The 20160-nt window shown below is 35.6% G+C and overlaps 2 protein-coding genes across 3 annotated transcripts in view; one reads left to right on the top strand and one right to left on the bottom strand.

Annotated features, from left to right (window-relative positions):
- Positions 1-6182, bottom strand: part of FGL2 (fibrinogen like 2) — a 6655-nt gene extending 473 nt beyond the window's left edge. The window contains exons 1-2 of one of the 2 annotated variants that reach the window (XM_026862569.1): positions 5490-6182; positions 2135-2786 (exon numbers count right to left, since the gene is read on the bottom strand). In XM_026862569.1, the coding sequence (XP_026718370.1) occupies positions 2135-2786; positions 5490-6102 (1265 nt within the window). In that variant the 5' untranslated portion in view covers positions 6103-6182. Of the gene's footprint in view, positions 1-7; positions 2787-5489 lie in introns of those variants that run through there. The other variant, XM_026862561.1, reaches the window with a different exon arrangement.
- The window catches only part of CCDC146 (coiled-coil domain containing 146), a 70781-nt gene that overhangs the window by 9595 nt on the left and 41026 nt on the right, over positions 1-20160 (top strand). Inside the window, exon 2 of the mRNA XM_026862581.1 lies at positions 19843-19925. Coding sequence (XP_026718382.1) covers positions 19843-19925 — 83 coding nt within the window. The remainder of the gene's footprint in view (positions 1-19842; positions 19926-20160) is intronic.

Here is a 20160-nt window from a genome sequence, read left to right on the forward strand (position 1 = left end):
CTTTTTTTTTTTTTAAAGACATCAGACAAGGCTTTTATAGGTGATATTAGTCATATTTGCTTATTCTGATAAAATTTCTGTGTTTTACAAAGTTTCCTTTAAACAGGATAACAAAAGGACAGTTTCTCTTCTAACAACTTAGCAGGAAAAAGACATTTTCAAGTAGAAGCTTGTAGATACTGTAAGTTATACTGAGCTAGTTACCATGAATAAGAGCAAATTGTGCATTTCATGAAAAAGGATTAAATGAATCATATGCAAGCAGTTATTTACTTTTCTAACCAATACGTCATAAGGTTTTTTTTTTTGTTGTTTAGACAATCCTTTTTTATCCCAAAATAAATATTCTATAACTTCAAAACACATTCTCAAAGATTATACATCTTGCAATTAGAATTTTCCATTACTCTTTAAAATTGGAATAAAATAAACCAAATTACACTTCACACTGAAATAGCCTTCAAAGTATTTACTTCCTTAAAATATATATTAATATTTTACAATTTAGCAATTGCCACTGTTGCTCATTTGCATAACTTGTAACCATAATAGTTCTTCATTATCATCTTAAAAAAAACCAGTAAAGGTCATATTTGTAAAGTATTAGGTCAGGTGTATACTTTTTTTTTGGCATGTCTCTTAATCAAAATGGTTATGCCAGCAAAGACCACACTTTAACTGGTGAAGAAATACAGTCAGTATAGTTTATGTGTGTCTCAGGACTGGCATAAGGAACATAGTAAACCAGCCTCTTGCTGAGGTAAGCTGCATCTCCACTCAGAATGTTAGTCGCTGTGATTACAGAGCCATGTCCTTTGTAGGTGAGGCAATAGATACATGTAGTCAAATCTGTGCTTGCTGTCTACAACATGAGCTTTAATAGTAATATCTCTAATTTGCACTTCTTGAAGTATTTAAAAATTTTATTGTTTCATTTGTTACATTTTAGAGGAAAAAAGTATTTCACAGACTCTTTTCTGTTCATACTTGCCAGTTCATGTTTTTGTGGTACTTAGAAAATGGGGAGAACACAGTCTTTTTCTATCTTGCGAAATAAATAATCTTATAATTTTAAGGTCTAATGGTACCTAGAGTGAGATGTACTTAAATGAGAGCTTGAGTCTCTACAAGAATCATCTTGTAACATCTGGCTTACTTGAAAGATTGACAAGAAAGAAAAATGGCACTGTAAATGCTTCTTGTATGTATTTAGAGGCATTAATACAAAGACAGGAATTCTTCTTGATGTGTGTCCTTCCTACCTGTCTACTTGGCTGCATAAATGTGCAATAAGCTATGTAATATGTCCTTTCTCCCATAAACAACAAACAGGACCTTCAGCTTGAACAGAACCACCAAAATGAGCAAGAAATACTGTCTTTCATTACATGCTGTCTACATTATTTCCACTTGCTTTTATTAAATTCCTTCACCAACTTCTTTGAATAATCTTTGACAAAGGGGATAAGATTTGAGGATTCATCTTCATTTCGTAAGTTTTCTTCAAGGCTTTTTTTGTGTCTTTGGGCAAACTGTGTGGCTCTCTCTTTCCTAGACCTTTAAAAATAATAACTTGTAGTACTTTTCCTAACTTCACTTGATATTGCCTTGGTATACCTTTGAAGTTGTGAGGGACAAATGATCTACAAAGTCAGGATGTTTTAGAAAGACTAATTTTCCTTCTAAGTGTTGACAGATTATCAGTTATACCTCTGCGTTATTTTCAGGTTAAAATGGAGGTGTTCATTCAGACACAATTTGTGGAAGACATTTGTAAGTTTTAAATTCTCTGGTATGTCACAGTCAGTAAAAGTACCAAAAGCAATGTTTAGAATATTTACATAACAATACCAAGACTCAACCTCTATTATGTTTTAGCTATAACTATTCAGAAACATTTATGCTGGCTTTAATACATTATATGGGTCAAACCATCTCTAAAAATTTATGTGGAAGTATGTTTTGTCTAGAACTATTTTATGCCAAACATAACTGAATAATTGAGTTCTGAGTATAATACTGAGTAAGTAAGATTTTGAGTGCAATCCAATGCAGACTAGTTAAGAGAAAAGTGTAGAATTACTGCACAAAACTTTTGGGTCTGATCATGATTTTTACTGATTTAAAGGCTTGCCTATATCCACTGGGAATATCATCAGAAATACCATGCCATGTACCCCAGAAAATGCCATTGCGAACACCTTTGTATTTCTTGTGGTAGTACTTGCCATTGAGGTTGGCAGACAAGCACGCATCAAACCACCAGCCAGAGCTGTAGTATGCCCCACAGTTTCCTGATGGATACCGATCATTGTCCTTGTCTGGAGTTGTGAAGAACTTTTGATCGTGGTTGTAATGCTTGCTGTAGTGAAGGGCATCTCCTGCTGTGCCGCTGTAGCCGTGAACGCTTAGACGGTACTTTAGATATTCGTTGGCCACATAGAAGTGTTCATATTTCGCGTACTCCCTGATACCATTAAAATCTTCAAGTTCAATTCTTAGCTGCATTTCCTGGCTCTTTGTCAGGAGGTGAATTTTGTCATTCCCCAGCCAAAACTCCCTGCTGAGGTTTCCAAAGCCATTTTTGTAGTCATTCCAGGTTCTGTTAAAGTTAGTGCTACCATCCTGACGCCGTTGCAGCACTGTCCAGCCGCCTCCATGTGTTCGCATGTCACAGTAAACTTCAAAGCTATCATTTCTGGGGTCAGGGCTAATCCTGTAGAGTCCGTTACTCCTTCTGCCTGCTGTGTAATGATCAGCACAGTCTCTCTGCATTATTTGTATAACTGGGGGAAGAACAGATAGTGTTAGAATAAACATAATTTCAATTTCAAAATAAGCATGTTTTTACCCAGACTGATGTGGCATACAGAACTTGGATTGGATAGGCTTCTACATAATTACAGCAATTTCAGTTCTAGAGAGAAACAGTTTTCTTCCATCAGGTTTATTCTATAATTCACGCCATCTAGAATCTGCATCAGATAGCTGCCTGAAAAAAACTCATTTTAAAGACTTTTTGTATCAAAACTGCCTAATAGGGGGGCATTTTCATTGTTTCCTTTCCCCTTTCTCCTTATCTCTACCCTTCTCTTTATCCTTTCACTACCTCCTGTAAGTTCAGACCAATTTCTTTAGTTGAGATTTCTAATGCTTTGGGTTTTTTTCACACTTGCTGCTTTTTGTATTTTAAGGATATTCCATCACACCCTGTCTATAATTTAACTTTTCATCTGGCAGTATGTCAGAGAAAAAGCTTTCTCCATATGGGAATGACATTAACCTGGCTGTTGTTCAGTTGACATCACTTGATACAGAACATAACATCATTAAGAATATTTCATGTCTTAATGTTGACTGTACTTTAGGCAACAGGAAAAAAAAGTAATAAAATTGTCTGATTTATTGTAGTAATGCTATTCCTAGAAAGATTAAGCTATAAAAGTGATGGTGCTTTCCTGTTTATGTGGCATTGCTGGCTTTACAGGAAGAAAAAGTTTTATCATCTACCATTAACACAGCTTTTTTTGCACTGATAGATGATGTATTCTATTCAGAAGAAAAATAGCCCCAGGTTTTTCCTGCAGAGTGGAAATCCATTTTTGATCCACAATGTCATGAAGTAATGACATTGTGTTCAACCAAATGGTATTATAATTCCAAGTTCTTAAGTAAGTGATACAGAGAACTCTCAGAATTTCTGAGTTAACAGTCAAAATCATAATGTTCATTCGTATTGCAGATTTCAATTTATGTGCCTGTTCATTTGCAGGCTTAAATTGCATATTTTTCCTAGAAAAAAATGAAACTATTAAACTGCTTCTTGAAAAAGAGGAGTATTCTCTTTCAGGCTGCAACAGAGGCTAAGACTCAGGAGTCCTTTCTTGCCTCTACAAAAAACTGCCTGTACAAAAAACTAGGCATCTATGAAAGCTTCTTGAATCCACAACAGTCTCGTTATTTCACTGAACTGTAAGATGTTTGGTGGAACAAGTTTCAGAGCAGATACTGACAGAGAATATACATTTCAGCTAAAATGCTTTTATAATCCAACTCCTATTTAAATAAAGTTTGCTGTTACTTTCAGTGGAAGCAGGAATAGCTTCTGTATGGGGAAAAGGTGTAGCTGTTATCCTTGCTAGTTTTCATAGTGTACATATTGCTGCTACAAACAATTTTAGCATCAGTTACTGTAAAATATAAGAAATATCCACATGATTATATACTATGATCAGTACTCAACATTTCAGTGTGAGAATTCTCTAAAATTAGTCTGTTATGAAGTACTGTACTTGAATTTGATTCATTCCCATTATCATTCTTTTTGTGAATGTTTTATATCTGAATTAAAGTAACTGATTTATACTGATACCTGATTTAAGCAGATTGTTGATATAGTAAATGCATTACCTTTATTATTATTCATTTGCTGTTTTCACACTTTCAAGAATTTCAGCTGTACATACACTGTACCATCTGCAGATCCTTCAATTTTTAATATGGGTAGACAGAAGAACAGTTTTATTTTAAAACTTGAATGCTAAGCAACAGAGGCTTAAAAACTGTAATGCAGCCTGATTTTTCTTTGCTTTATCTCTAGAGAACCCTATCTTCGTATGTATGATCTAAGTGGTAGAATACACAGACCATCTAGTGACTATTTCTTGATTTGAAAGATTCTTACATGTGATATAAAAACTTTATGACTTCAAAAAGACCTTTAATCTTCTCTTAATGAGTCAACATTAGAAAGAAATTATTAGTTCTATTTCCTAGTTTTAATTAGGACAATTAAAAAGTAATAGAAAAAAGTGTCAGTGATAACACCTGTTTTCTATTTTATATTGTTTAGATATTAGATTCATGTTAAGGGTTTAGTATTAAAATGATAGTACATACATTACCCTAGAGAAGTAGTTAAGCTTTTTTATCTAAGCCTTTCAGATATTCACTGTGATGGTAGAAATATTCTTTTATTATCAATCTGTTTAAAAGTTTACTAGATTCTCTTGATGTTTAATAATGACTTGCAGACAAGTTTCAGAATAATTGCAGTTTCACATTGAAAAAAACCCATAAAGGCACACCTAGAGAAAATTTACCTTGTCATCCAAGGAGAAAACATACATAGTTCACATATTTAATATCCTTAATGAAGGGTAGTAGGGTGTAAAATAGTAAGTTAATTTTTCATGTTTACTAATTGAATTGGGGAAAAAAAAAGGGGGGGGGTAATTTGAAAATTCATGTTTTAAATCCCATAGTAAAGTCCAATTCTAGGAGGAACTGAACACCTGCAGTTCTCAGTAACCCTCTAGTGGCAGCTGAAATACTTTACAGCAGTATAAATAAACACTACAGAGCAAATACTTTACTTGTGAAGTTAATAGCACAGCTATTTAGTTAAAATATATTTTAAATTGTTTGGCTAATATTTATAAAATGCACAGAAAACTTATACAGGCAGTAAGGATTAACAGGTTACATACCGGGTCTTGGTTGCATTGCTGGACATTTAGAAGAACATTTGTTATCAAGGCTGTTCACAACAAATGTCAAATTAGCAACTTTGCTGTCAACATAATGTTCTACATTGTTCATATTTATGAGGCTCATCTTCTCTAAACGACCCTGCAGTGTCTGAATCTGGCTCTTTGCATTTTTCAAGCTGGTTGCCATTCTGTTAACTTTGCTTTGCAGGTCCTTTACTCTGTTATCTTGGATTGTGCTCGTTTCTGCTGGAGTTTCTGCATTAGGTAGCTGGAATTCATTACTACTGTCTCTCTCTTGGTTGTCATCTGCCTGCAGCTGGCAGCATTTCTTCAGCTTGTTTACTGCTTCTTTGAGGGTCTGTACTTCTTTGAGAGTCTTCTCAAGCAGTCTGAATTCTTTGGGTAACTGGATGGTCATCGGAGGCAGATTTATCTGATAAGGACAATCCTCTCCTCCATCACATTTCCGATTAGTTTTGAGCTTTATAGGACAAGTCTCAGTAAGTTTTCCTTCTTTAGCATCCTCTTCATCTTCTAAAATAACTGCAAAGACATTTGTTAAAGTGAGGAGAGCTGTCTTCAGCAAGACTAAGTAAACAAGCAGCTTCATCTTCACAGAGAAACTAGCAGTATGAGGAAGTGTGCACAAGTGGAACGACTTTATAAGGGCAGCTTGAAGCCTGTGAGTTATCAGACTGCCTACACTGTTCTCAGAAATGGGTGGGAGTGCTTGCATCACGTGTGATTAATAACAGAGCAAAGTAGGTAGTGCTTGCAAGAGTAGCATGTTTCAGTGAGTATTCCTGACTCAGAACTAGTGTATGTAAGCAAAATTATGAAATGCATGTGTGCTGATCACTTATGCAATTTAATTCCATTCCTTGTTGCACATGGATTTTCTTTTTTGGGGGAAAAAAAAAAATCAGTCCTCTAACATCTATTTCTTAAGATCTGAATGTTCTAAAACTGCTTTTCAAAACCAGACTGCAGTTTTACCACAGCAGGTGGAAAAGGGGAAAAACAGCCCCTTCCCAAGTATGAGGTTTATGCCAGTAATAGCTTTGCTGTCACCCAGTCCCCTTATTCCTAAAACTGTATAGGTTCATGAACAGATGTATTCATGAAAATGATTTAAATCTCAAAGCATGTTGAAATGCACATACAGTTTTAGTTCCAAACATTTTTCAGGATAGTTTTCACAAACTAAGGAGGATGAACAGCAGTTTCTTCCTCCTATTTTGCTTAGCACTGCTTAGAATAGTTACCTGGAATATTCATGTATGACACATCACAGTTAAAATTCACTGTTACCTGATTCTGAGAAATTCTCACCTTTCTAAGTAAAGGTAAGGGAACTTACCCTCCCCTGCTTTGATGCCTGGGATCCTAGTTGTTGGATTGATTGTCCAGAAACCCAAAGCAAATCCTGGTCTTCTGAATAATGTCCTGAATTCTAAATCCAAAGCAAGGCAGAGAGCCAGGGAAGAAGCTCCCATGGGCCCATCAGTTTGGGGCATTCTTTTCTGTCTTCCTGATTTTCAGTTCCTGCTTTTCTTTTTTTTGTGCCTTGTATCAGCTTTAAGAGTTAATCATGTACTTCAGAGGACTAAATGACACCAAATGGAATACTTCAGCTCTAGGTGACATTTGCCAGGTACTTCCTCATTTTTATTCTACAGCCACCTTTGCCATTCTCACGTGGTGCCTATGCAATTTTAATAATCTGTGTCTTTTCCTTGTGCCTCAAAGGAAGGCTACACGGGCACATACATATTCGTGCATTCATAGCTCACTCGAGCCAAATAAACTGCATGAGTAAAGGGTTTTTACACCAGTTCTTGTTTAATTAGTCCAATCTGAACAATTTATGTCCCTAAACCCTATTTGAAATTACTCATAATACAGATTAAACATTAAACAAACATTAGTCACACACATACTCCATACGTTCATGATCTCTGGAATGTTACTAGCTTTTATAGAGACCACAAGCTTATATTGATAGTACAGGAGGGAGGCTTGATAAAAAACCCTACTTGTCTAACCTGCTGCAACAGTTCCTTCAGATTCCTGCATAGCACAACGGTCTGGGCACTTTCTTGAGAAAGGGGGTTTGAATCTACCTTTCCCATGTTCTAAATGAACATCCCAGAACCTGACATGGCATTTCTAGTTATGTGGCAAAACTGTGTATCTCTCCCTTTCAGATCATGATAGTTCCTCAGCAGTGAGGTGAAGGATCCACCCCAGACTGCAACTTGGGTGTAAAATATTGACATCACTTTGGTTTTGTTAAAAATGCATCAAAGCTGAAATGTTTGTAAAGGTGAAATGTATGATTTAAATTTGTGACTAAAATTTAGAAATTTTTCATTTGATTGATAGGATCTTAAATTTTTTATCAGTCTAAAATCAGGTGTTTACAGAGCCTTGTTCTCCTGTTTGGCTGCTACTGTCAAATTGAGGAAAGCTATACCAGCCTATTTTGAGGGCCTTTAGAAATATAATCGAATTCCTAAATCCTAGTTATATGGGAACCATATTGCCCCCACACTGCTGTTTGTTCAATTTACAATGAACTCAGCTGTGGGACTTTGGACTGGAAAAACTATTCTGTATCTGTAAAATTAATAATAATTATCCTTGGTAGACCACATCTTATGAATTGCCTTGAAATGTTTAAATGCTTATCAAATATTGTTATAATTTATGACTGTTGTGCTGCATCGAAAGCCTAAAATATCATTAGAACTTAGTAACTTAAAGAAGGGTGCAGAAATTTCTAGTAATGCTGAATGTTAAGAAAAGAAAGTTCAGATAGTAATGTGAGGTATCTGAGTTTTTTAATCATCTTTGTCCTGAGACATTAATTCCTTGATCCCTTAAATACCTTCATTTTGGGATACTTACTTCCTCCTTTGGGTGAGATTTCTGTAACTTGAGATGCTCTGCTACCCTTCTGATTTTGTTACTAGTCTGATCAGCAGTCTGTTTGGAGCCTGAAAGACCCATTTCTACATCAGATATCTGCACGCTTCTCCTACCTGGAGCAGTCTTCTAACTGAGGACTCGTCTTTCTTCTTGTTGTGTCAGGCAATGTCCATTCCCAACAATTTTTCAGGTCTCTCTTCTTCCTTCCAGAACTCAAAGTAATATGCCCCAGACTATTTTGTGTTTTGCACCTCTTATCTTCCTCGGGATAAATGAAGCAAACTTTGAAAACTGAGTTTTTAACGAATCTTTGCCCTTAGAAGGGGCACTGAGCAATCTTAAACTGTAAGATGCTTATGCGGCTTATGGCAGAAATACTGGACCAGATAAAATTGAGAACTGCAGTTTGTTTATAAACAAAGTTTCTTCCCAGATGGGGCTTTTCTAGATCCCTAGAGTGTTCTGTTTAATACTTAAAACTTCAAAGTAGTTAAGCAATCACAAAACCCAAAAGCAAAGCCAGTCTTTTTCAACTGTGAAAGGATCTAGCTGAATAACAGCCAATGACCACAAGGGAGAATTTTCTACCAAGGTCTTTTGTTTGGTTAAAGGTCATTTTCTCATAGCTTTTCATCTCTTTTAGTCTTCTTTTTAGGAATCTACTTTTCCTCCTGTGGACTGAAGAGATATCTTACTCTTACAGACATATCTTCCTAAAATAAGAAGATAACTGAGAGCTTGTGATATTCTTAAATTCTGCTGAAGATTTTATATCTGTTCCCAGAACTACCCAGTGGTTGCAAGGTTAAAGAAGTAATATATTTTGGTTTAATAGACTTGTCTCAGGACTGTTTATTCAAAGTTTATCAAAAGCAGCGTGAACCATTCCCATGACGTTTTAGAGCAAGGTTTCTTTTCTGGCAGATAATGGGAAGTAGGTCAAATAGAAAACAAGAAAGTTAAGACCATAGGCAGATGTTAATTTAACTAGTGACTACGGCAATTTAAAACACAAAAGTTTGCCATTTTGGATTTCTGTGTGTGCTGGGAGTTACCATCTCCTGCAGAAGAGTTGCTGCAAAACACTCAGGTTTGTGCAGGCTGTTTGAGTGATTGGTATGAACAAACCTAAAGCACATCTCGGCTCATTCATATAAACCATTTTGGTGGCAAAGGTGGAATGTGTTAAGATTCAACTGCTGCAGTAATATTCTTGATGTTTTCTATAGACTTCAGTGATTCTGTGATCCGTTTTGGCTGAGAAAAGAGGATGAAAAGCAATTAGATTCACTTTCAGCTTTTCCCACAATGTGGAATACATACCAGAAGTGCATACTAGAAACAAATTTTGATTTAGGATTTTTTTTTGGTTAATTCAATTCTTTTTTAATTTAGTAGTCATTTTCCAGGCAAACAGTATTTTTGTTGTCCACTGGACTACCTGTTCAACTTCCTCAAGTGTCTTATGAGAACACATCGGAGCATGAAAAGGAAGGCAGTCCTATTCCATTTAATTTAAATTGTTAATATTTTGAGATACAGATTACATTGAGCTTGTCACCACACGGATTTCTTATCTGTTTAAAGTGGTCTTTGCTTTATAAATTCTGGTGACAGGCAGAAAGACAACACTTACATAGAGCATATAAGTAGTAGATATTTATATAAGCAATTGTAAATGTAATACATTTTAAAAAATTAATGTGATCAAAGAATATCACTGCTTCTGTCAAGGAGTCGGGACCATATTTTAGAGATCCATGAAACAGTTTCTATTCATTCTGTTTCTCCCATGGCATCTGAAGATCTGTCTGCCCAAAATCTAGAATTTACTGCTGAACACTTCATTTTTCTATAGCCACAGATGATGCTGTAGTTGGCCAATTATATGGAATACATAAACTTTAAGAACGATGATATACCAAATACGGAAGCCTCTCCCTGCTCTGTCTTTTTGGAAAAATTTCTTTTTGATTCCTTCAAACCTGCTCCAGTAAAACCAGCCAGTGTAAGACTGTACTGGATACTCAGTATCCTCTCGAGATTCATGGCCAAGCAGGTGATAGCAGGAAAGCCATCTCCTTTCCTGAAACACCTACCTTATCAGTCTCTTATCCCCCCTTTTATTGAGCCACAGTTGGCCACCAGATGCAATATTTTCTCACTATCATCTTGATGGTGGCTGATTTTGATATTGGCCATGTAGGGATTACTGTTTCCCATGATCTAGAGGACAAAACTACTGTTATGACCTATGCCTTGGGAAAATATTTGTTAGTTTTAGAAGGCTTTTCAGCAGTTTATTTTTCATTAAAGGATGCCTGTCTGATCCATCTGTAATTAAAAAAGTAAAATTGTAGAAATTCTGTGTAAGGCAATACAGTGCTTTATCTACCGTAAGTGGGTATAATGTTTTTCATGTGTGCCTTTACCCCACTTTCAGTTTTGTCTTGTTTATGTATCATCATCTGCACATAGCTTTTTTTTGTGCTAAATGCTCTGTAGTGACTGTGAGCCTTTCAATGGTATATCGATATAAAAGACTCTGTATAAAAAAAAAAGTGAGTAGATATTAATAATTTCTCAGACTCATTTTTTTAGCATTTGACTTCTGTCTTCTGAGTTACTGGCTTGTTGTATGTGGAACCAATGCAGTCAAGTCACTTTCCTTCAGACAGCAGAGTTCAAGGAACCGTAAACCTTATGTCTTCATTTTGTGAAATAATGACATGCAATTTTTAAAAAGCGCACGCGATCTTCTTATTCATGACATGCTTTGCTTGGAATAGGAAAGAAGTCAAAATAATTTGTGAAGCACTTTATGAAATACAAAAAATAATTTTGTTAAATTTAAAAAATTATTTTAGCTTCCAAGTAGAAATGGCCTACAAATAGTCAAAAATAGCACTTTTATGGGAAAACAGATTTACATATAAATGTGTTTTTATACAAATATATTGTTACTTTGTTATAATTTTGCTCATCACAAACATCAGGAGGGAAATGCCTGACTGCATTTGTGCAACCAATAACCTCATGGCTTCAGGTATCATTGTTTATCACCTAAATTAAATGTTGACAAAACTTAGTGACAAATATTTTTCTACTTGAATGGCTAATAAATATGCTTTTCCTGGGGACTTCCCGTGCTTATCCTAAAAAATATACTGCCTGTCACTATATGTATAGTTACAGATGAGAGGAATCCCACTATATTTTTTAACTCTAATGACAGCATTAGTTTAAAAATCGTATTGCAGTTTTCTTTACCTTCTACCATTGTAACCTTTCTCCAGAATAATGACTTAAGGCATATTGTTCCCTAAATATCTGGAGTATAGCTATTCCTGTCTGTACTTTAAATGTTTCCCAATCTACAAAATGGAATGCAGAATGTCATTGAAATACTGATAGCTACAATTTATGGTGTAACTAAATATTTACAGTCTTAAATTAGTGATTTTTATCTTCTCTTAAAATACTTAGAAATATGTGCTGAAACCTGGAATATTGTTGAGTAGAGAAACTCTAGATAGTTTTAGAAGTGTTAGTCTTCTATAACTGTATAAATATTTGAGACATTGAAAAATGAGTGATGTAGATGACTGAATAAAAAGTGTAATGATGATAATTAGTGGGCATATCTAAATTGTGATGTAACACTTTACATTAAAAAGAGTTCAGGTAATCTAAATATCTGCTATCTTTGGCTTCCTCTATTGTCAAAGGCAAGTAAGAGCCTCATTGAGTATATTTCTTGTTTCTTATAAATGCTGGAAAGCACTCTGAAATAATTTAATGAGTTAAATTTTATTATTAAAAATAATCAGAATCTTAAATACACTGGTTTAATTATTATTCTGTATTCTGGCATCTCTTTTTGCCTTTCTTATGCTTCCTGAAGTCTAAAGGCAATACATTTCAGTCTTCAGCTGCATGGTTTGGAAAAAATATGCAAGTGAGTCAAAGTAAGGTAGTCAATATTTAGATTCAGTATACTTCAGGACAAGTCATTATCTTCTTTGGGGTAAAAAGTAGAGAGAGCTGTTGGTACATCAGCAGAATACAGAGACTATCTTATAACAGGTGCAATATTTATTGAGCCACTGCATGCTTACTCAGTCACTGCATTTTAAAACTTTGACAGGACAGGGCCCTGAGGTAACCTGGTCTCATTTTGAAGCTATCCCTGACTTGGAGCCAGAGGTTGGAATGAATGGCATCCAGAGGTCCCTTCCAGCCTTACTTTTTTTGACTCAGCTACTCTCCTGTATTACATGGAGCTTATTTTATTCTTTACTTTATGCTCTAATAAAAGTTATGTAAACAAAGTATTCTGGAAAATGAAGTGCATACTTCAAGCCCTGTAGCAAAAGTGGTGAGGATGGTAAAAACTGTCCTATGTGTTGTTCAGGTGAATCTGATTAAATTGTCACAGAAGTCATTATGACCATTAAATTCTCTGGCATTGGTACTTCTAGTTTTTAGAGCAGTTTTCTTGTGGGTTATTTTGTTTTGTTTTGTTTTTTCTAAAATAAATGTATTGCCAGAAGTTACAAATGCTACCCCTATAGACATTTAATTCTTGTTCCTACATTTTTGGATGCCCCATCTTGAAGTAGTCAGGACATGATCTTCAGAAGTAATGAGAAATGATAGAGATTCTTAAAAATTGAGAACAATATAAACTATTATATTTGGCCATTTAGAAGCCAAGTTAGTATGCAGCATTTTTCTTCATTTTATTGTTAGCATACCACTGTCAGTTTAAGTTGATGGCAATGGGGATGCTAAGGACCTAGAGCAGATGCTCCTTGTTTTCCATTTCTGTGTAGACAATTCTGTGCTGTTCTGGCACAAGTGCAAACTCAGTTTTAAACTTGCTCTGAGAAATGGGCTGAACTTGAGGAAGCTTCAGTTCAACTAGTGCACTATCATGAGTCCAAGCTTTTGTCTAGATAATTTGGAGATAGCAGGTGCAAGCACGTCAAACACCAGCAGATACCCCTAGCTCACCTCTTCTAAAGGGTTAAATAGATTCTGTGGAGACTGATAGCCAGCAATATGGATAGAAAGAAATGCAAGAGTCATAGCATGGGTTCAGCATGCTTGTACACGTTGTCCCCCTAAAATGTAGAAATAACCCCTGAAAGTCAGTGGGAGACGTTGTTGCCTTCTCCGCAGACTAAGGAACACCCGAGCTGAGTGGCAGGCATCCCAACAGTGTGGAGTCAATGAGGATTTTGACAAAGGATACAGAGCTTTCTGTTCAAAGAGGAGCACTTATCCTTTTTCTTCCCTGAATGTTTAAACATTTAAATATTACCCCAAAGAGGTAAGAAAAGCTCTTCAAATAAACAACACAGAGGGGAAATTCCAAACCTCACATAGCAGACTGGCCAGAAGAGCCATTTGCCAAGCAGCTAATACTGTACTGAAATCCCGGGTGTATACAGAATATAAAATATATTAACCCCCTGATATTTTTCTGTTGTCTCCTATTATGCGGTAAAAGAGTTTTTTGTTGAGACCTTTCAGATGTTTGAAATAAAATTAATGCAAATTATTGGATTCTATGCATTAAAATCAAGTGTAGTAACGTCTTGTTATACTTACAAAACCTACAGCTTAGAGTGAAGAGGTGGAAAGTGTTATTATTCCATTCAAGCTTAGAATACATTTTAGTTATTTTGCAGTATCTGCAAACATAATTAGAAACATGTGTTAGCTTCATCATTTCTCTGAAATGAAGAGATTCTAGGGACTGTTGAAATTCTTTCCTAGGAAGCCTTCAAGTGTTTCACTTTCATAATGAGTGATGGTAATCAGTAATTTCTTGGTGGTGGCTATATTTATCTTCTGTACTTTTCTTGATACTTTTTATCAAGAGTGTGAGAAGTTCGACCAACATTCAGATTGCATCATCTTTTTAAGTTTGAAATTTGGCTCAGTTTTATTCACTTCTGGAGAGTCCCAAAAGATGCTTAAAAAAGCATTGTACTTCAAAATGGGAAATGTCAGAGTTCTTAGAGTTCTTATTTAAATCACATTTGTGTTACAGAAAACTTGGTTTGAAATTCCAGATGAGTTCCTTGGTGTATTGCTTTGAGCTGACTGTCAGAAAGGATAGAGTATAATCTGTTAACATGGAGAATGTAAAAGCCTACTGCACTTCATGCAGGAGTGAGGAGGTGTTGATGTAGTTAGGGCCAGGTATCACTGGTTTTGCCCACATGGAAAAATACTTTGTCAGGTGGGTTGTCTCCCTTTTGTGGTTTAAATTACTATTCATATTCTGACATCTTCTCTTTCTTATCAACATCTCATCTATATCCATTCTTCTAGCCTTGGAGAAAATACCGTGGTCCTACATCCAGGGGCTAGTGGACTTACAGCTAAGATGTAAGGATATACAAGAGCTCCCTCAGATTGTGTGTAACCTCAGACTGTGCTCACTTCTTGGAATTTTCTTCAAGAGATTTTGAAGAGAGCTTTGATGGGGAGCTGTTGGTAGCAAATGAATATGAACTTATTACTGGTATGAGTATAGAGACAAGTTATGCAAGGGTACAGAACAGCTATTTGAGCATAAGTATTTTCTGTTTTTCTCACATATTCCTATATTTAAAAGGTTCCAGCCCAGAGCCAGAAAATCTGCCTTTTCCGGCTAGAAAAATATGATAGATATGCCCTTCCCTCTGCCCTTTTCAGAAAAATCTTCCTCCACAGTCTTTATAGGATAGAATTATCCCGTACTTTGTTTCATGGGACTTTTTACTGATGGAAGGAAACAAATTTGCTTTGGAATTTGGGTTTGGGTTTGGTTGTGTTATGTTTTGTTTTTCTGGTAGAAAAGCCAAGCTTCAAATAGCAAGGTAGCATGAAAAAATGTAAGAAAGTTAGAAAATGACACTCATATTAATCAGTTAAAGGTGAGTGTAAAGTAAAAGAAATGGGTAACTTAAGAAACGTAACAGAAATTTAAAATTAAAAGGGAAAGATACAAATAAATCCAGTAATAAGATACATACTTCTATCCTTTTTATGTAATTACATTTATGGGAGTATGGGGAAAAGGAAGGAAGAAAGTCACCAAGCAACCATCCATTAGCAGCCAAATCTTCATCCAACTTTTCATTAATTCTGTGTTTAGATAAGGAAAATCTATTTTAGTTTATCCAGATGATCTATCGATTTCAACTGTGTTTAAAAATGTATGGGGTCCCAGTTCATTATATAACGAGAAAGAAAAACTGAGAAAACCAAAATACAGCTAAGTATAGCTGACATGGAAAGGGACTAAAAGACTCGACAGTTTAAGAATATTTACCCAACTATATTCCAAACTCTGGATTTGAGATCACCAGTATAACAAAATTATCTCAGTTCTCTCCAGGGAATTATGGTTAACACAGGACTGAAAAAAAGAGACAACCTTAGTTGCCATTCACAAGCTCTTCTTTTTTCCTTACTACGCTACCTTCTCACTTGTCCTTTTCAGTGTAGCAACACAATTAGTTGAATTAAGGAGAACTACCATTTTACTTGCCCCAGCAACGTGAGAGCTTCCAAGCAATAAAATGAACTATGAGTGTGTCTTGGGAGGAAGGCAGAGGAGTGAAATGTGACTTCTTTTTAAACTTGGGATATTAGTTTTGGACACAGCTTTTTTTATAGAAACGTGGCTAATAAAGATCCAACAGACCTGGAGAAAAGGATTATGAACCTTCATTTAGAAATATTATGTTTGAGTGTGTGTATGTATGTGTATATATATAAATACTATTGGCTATTTTATCATTACTTGGTTTATTTGTGTGTTCTTTAATTATTATTTTTTTTATTTTGAACTTTTTTTAAACTAACTTGCAAGCTTACTTCCTTATGTTGAAATCTAGAAGCTCTAATACTAATTATAGTCACTGCTGCCAAAGTATAGTGTTATTTGAATTAACCCAGAGCTTATTCAAATATGAATTGTTTAAACTCAAGCATTTTTACAAATAATAAAAAATGCAGAAATATTTTCGATTTTTTACATTTCGATTATGCTATTATTAGGATTTAATCAAATTATTCAGTGTAGTCTTGTGTTACACGTGCAAAATGGGCCATTTTGAGAATCTTTTTTTCACAGTAATCTTTGCAAGACTTTTAGCACCAGATTTCACAGAAACCTGGGGACTTTAATACTGACAATACAAGACATTAATGCTCTCTGGAAAGCATTTATTTTCTGAAAGTGTGAGGTGTTAGGTACCTTGTACAAGATATCTCCTTTCATACAGCCTTCTGTCATGCATATTTATAATTTGCCTGCAAAATCAAATTTATTCTGGATGAGGAGAAAAGCATCGGCAAAGCAAGTATTCACTTAATCTGTTTCAAGTAGATTTTTTTATAATAACGTGCTGCATTTTAAAATGTAGTTGTGCTAAATACTGTATATGTCTTTTATAATGGTTATTATGAACTTAGTACAAAATTTAGTAACTGGTGGATAGATATAATAGGCATGAACATTTTTACAAAATTAAGATAATCCGATTATTTTCCCTTAGATTGCAGTTTTCCAAATGCTATTTTGCTGTCTAAAAGGAAACCTAGTAGCTAATATTATTCTCCACTGTAAGGTGTGAGTCCTTGTAAATAAAGATATATAAAAGATTTGTGAGGAGATGATATGGAATGGAATGTCAGAGGCAGAAGCATATCTACTCAGATAGGGGATAGGCAAGGTCTGTCATTACAAACTGAGAAGGCCAGATGTTCTTGTTTCCATACAATGTAATAAAGTGTAATATATTCTGAGGAGAAACTATACAGGAAATATTGTTATAATAGTTACCGTAATTTGCCACTGAGCTGGAGGATGTCCGTAGCTACAAGAGGCAGTTTGCTTCTGGACTGTGAATAGCCTTTTCAGAAGATGGAAGGACAATGAATTTCTTGACTCTACTTCCATTCTAGGTATTTCCAGATGACTTTGGTTCCTAGTCATCCCAGCTGGAAAACTGTTCACTTCTCAGCTCACCCGATGGCAAACAAGACTGACTCTATCCTTTATACTGTCCACTGAGTACTGGCTCTAAAAGAATGTGACCCCTACCCACTTTCAGTATCTTTTGCAAAAAGCTGTTACTCATTTTCTGCTGACTGTGCACACAGTTCTAGGTCCAGACAGTTACCTATTGTCATTCCAGTCCTATCTCTCATTTTTGTTAGTAGTTAGGGACTGGAAATTTGCTATTCAACAGTATGCTAGAAGTGTGTAAGGAAAACAATCGCTAGCTTTATTGTAGGCATTCAGTGAATTTCTGGGAGCATCCGTTGATTCAGCTAACATAGCTTCTGAGGTTCATTTCTTTTATGTATCACCCACTATCATATATGTGGGAGAGTCAGCCTTGAAAGGGGCATCATCTCTTCTCTGGTTTTACCACTACAAATAATACAATTTTTATACAGTAGGCTCATGCTTTTTCTCCCTTCTTCCACAACTATTTCTTCTCCTCAAGGAATTGCCTCTTTCCCTTCTGCTTTCCTGAGAATCTTGGGGAAAACAGTGTGCTGGACTATAATAAAAAATCCTGGGATCAGGTTAGCCCAGTCCTAACTCTGATAGCTTTCCAGATAAAGTTGTGGTAGTGGGAACTATCTGGTGATGATGCTTTTCACAAAAGTCTGACTCCCATCCTTTGACATGCTGGTGTGCTATCCATACAGTCTGTCTTGTGTAGTCCTCAAAGCTACGTGTCTTCACATTGTATAGAACTAGCCTTATTGGAATAGAGCTCTTCGCTCTGAACTGAACTGAGAAATTAAAAAAAAAGGTGTAAAAAGCTTATGGATATGAAGGAGAAGACACAGCCTCAAGGACAAGTAAGTTTATTTTGGCAAAATCATTGTCAAACATGGCATAAGTCTGCAGTGAGAAGCTAAGTGGTAAGAAAAACTGGAATTCGTAGGTATAGATCAGAGGAGTATGGAGAAAAGGACATTAGTGAGGTACCACTCAAATAAAATAACTATACCTACATATGAGCCTAGGAAATAAATGGGTTGATATAGAGAAATATTTTCTTTCTCACAGAAGTGCTAGTTAGTATTGTAACCTTAAATGAACAATATCTTTGGATCATAGAGGATGCCAAAATAAATATTTGAGAGCTGCTTATCTTTAATCTCATGAAAACAAATGAAAGACATCTACTTTCCTTTTCTCAGGGTCTCAGATGGCAAAGATTGTCTTTGCTACCATGACATATTTTGCAGTGGATCTTAAAAAAACCACATAAATCAAGCAGTTATCAACAAAATATATACTTCCTTTGGCATATTAACTTGGGTTCTGCTTCTTGACCATAGGACTGGTTCTGGATATTCAAGAATGGGGCATCTATAGAAGAGCCCACAAATGAATCTCTTAAATGGCCCTTAATTCAGCTTAGAAAAAGGTCTTTCCCTGGAAGCCTTGTCAAATATAAGGGTTGAAGTATGACTTCTGGGATTTTCCTGGTGCTGTAGTAACTTGGTTTCTCATTTCAGGAGATCTGCACAACCGTGTTTCTGTACAGGTTCCCATAGAAGTTACAGATTTGACTTGCAGCCTCAAAACACTAGCTATGGACTTTTACAGAGTTAGATCACCTTACATTTTTTACCTGGATTTAACTTGGTTCTCCTTACCTGTAACCAGAGGAGGGAAAAAAAATTTTTCTGAGGAAATATCCCAGAAGATACTATCGTGTTGCTGCTGTGATATTTCCCAGTGGCAAAATTGGGCTCCTAGTCCTATTTCCTATTTATATTAAAAAGAGCTGGCTCATTGGCCCAAGTTTCTGTCCTCAAGGCACCTGAGGAATCACCTAAGAGATGGATATGCTGCATCACACACGTATGGGTTTTGTAGTACTAAGTATGTGGAGTGGTTTGATCTTTGGTGTTTGCTGAAGGCCTACACAGGCATGTAAGGCAATGCATTCCGTGTCCTGGGGACGATCCAGCTCCTCTTTCTGATAGCCATATTGCCTGTGGAGACACTTCAAGCCTCAGTTTCACCTGTGCAGGCCAGCTGGTATATACCAAAACTCAACCGGTTAAGCAATGAGGTAAACAGATGACTTTTAGCTTGAGTTCGAAGTCAAGAGAGAATTACCATGAAATATTAATACAGATAAAAAAATCAGTCAAGAAAAGGTGCTGTGGGTAGCACTGTAGTTGTGACAGACATACTCTTTATATTCTTACATTTATGCTTTAAATTATTATGTAAATAAGCATTTTTTTCATCTGTGTATTTTATTTGGTTGTATATTCGATTTGGTGTGTTAAAAGACTGGTATGAACTAAAAGGCTGCAGCAGAATGAAAATATTAGTGCTTAGGAGATTTCATAACTGTCTGTTTCCCTTCCATAGCTATTTTCTACTGGAAAAATCACAGGCACCAGAGTAGCTGAGCTGAAGAGAAAGTACACTCTGCTGCATAAGACTGTCATAAGGTATAATCTTTTTTTAGACTTTCTTTAAGTAGCCAAAGCATTACATATTTAAAGTAATTTTTCACTCATGCTGGGGTCTAGTTATCATTTAAGGCTTTCTTATATTGATTGTTCATAAAGAGGAAGCAAGAACACAAGACTGAAAACCAGTATTATTTAATAGGAACTTTCAAGGTAATTTGGGATATTTAAATACTTGTTTGAAGAACATCTTTGTTTTTTTAATATAAACATA

Source organism: Athene cunicularia, assembly GCF_003259725.1.
Source record: "Athene cunicularia isolate RWA chromosome 1 unlocalized genomic scaffold, athCun1 chr1_part2, whole genome shotgun sequence".
Taxonomy (NCBI): Eukaryota; Metazoa; Chordata; class Aves; order Strigiformes; family Strigidae; genus Athene; species Athene cunicularia.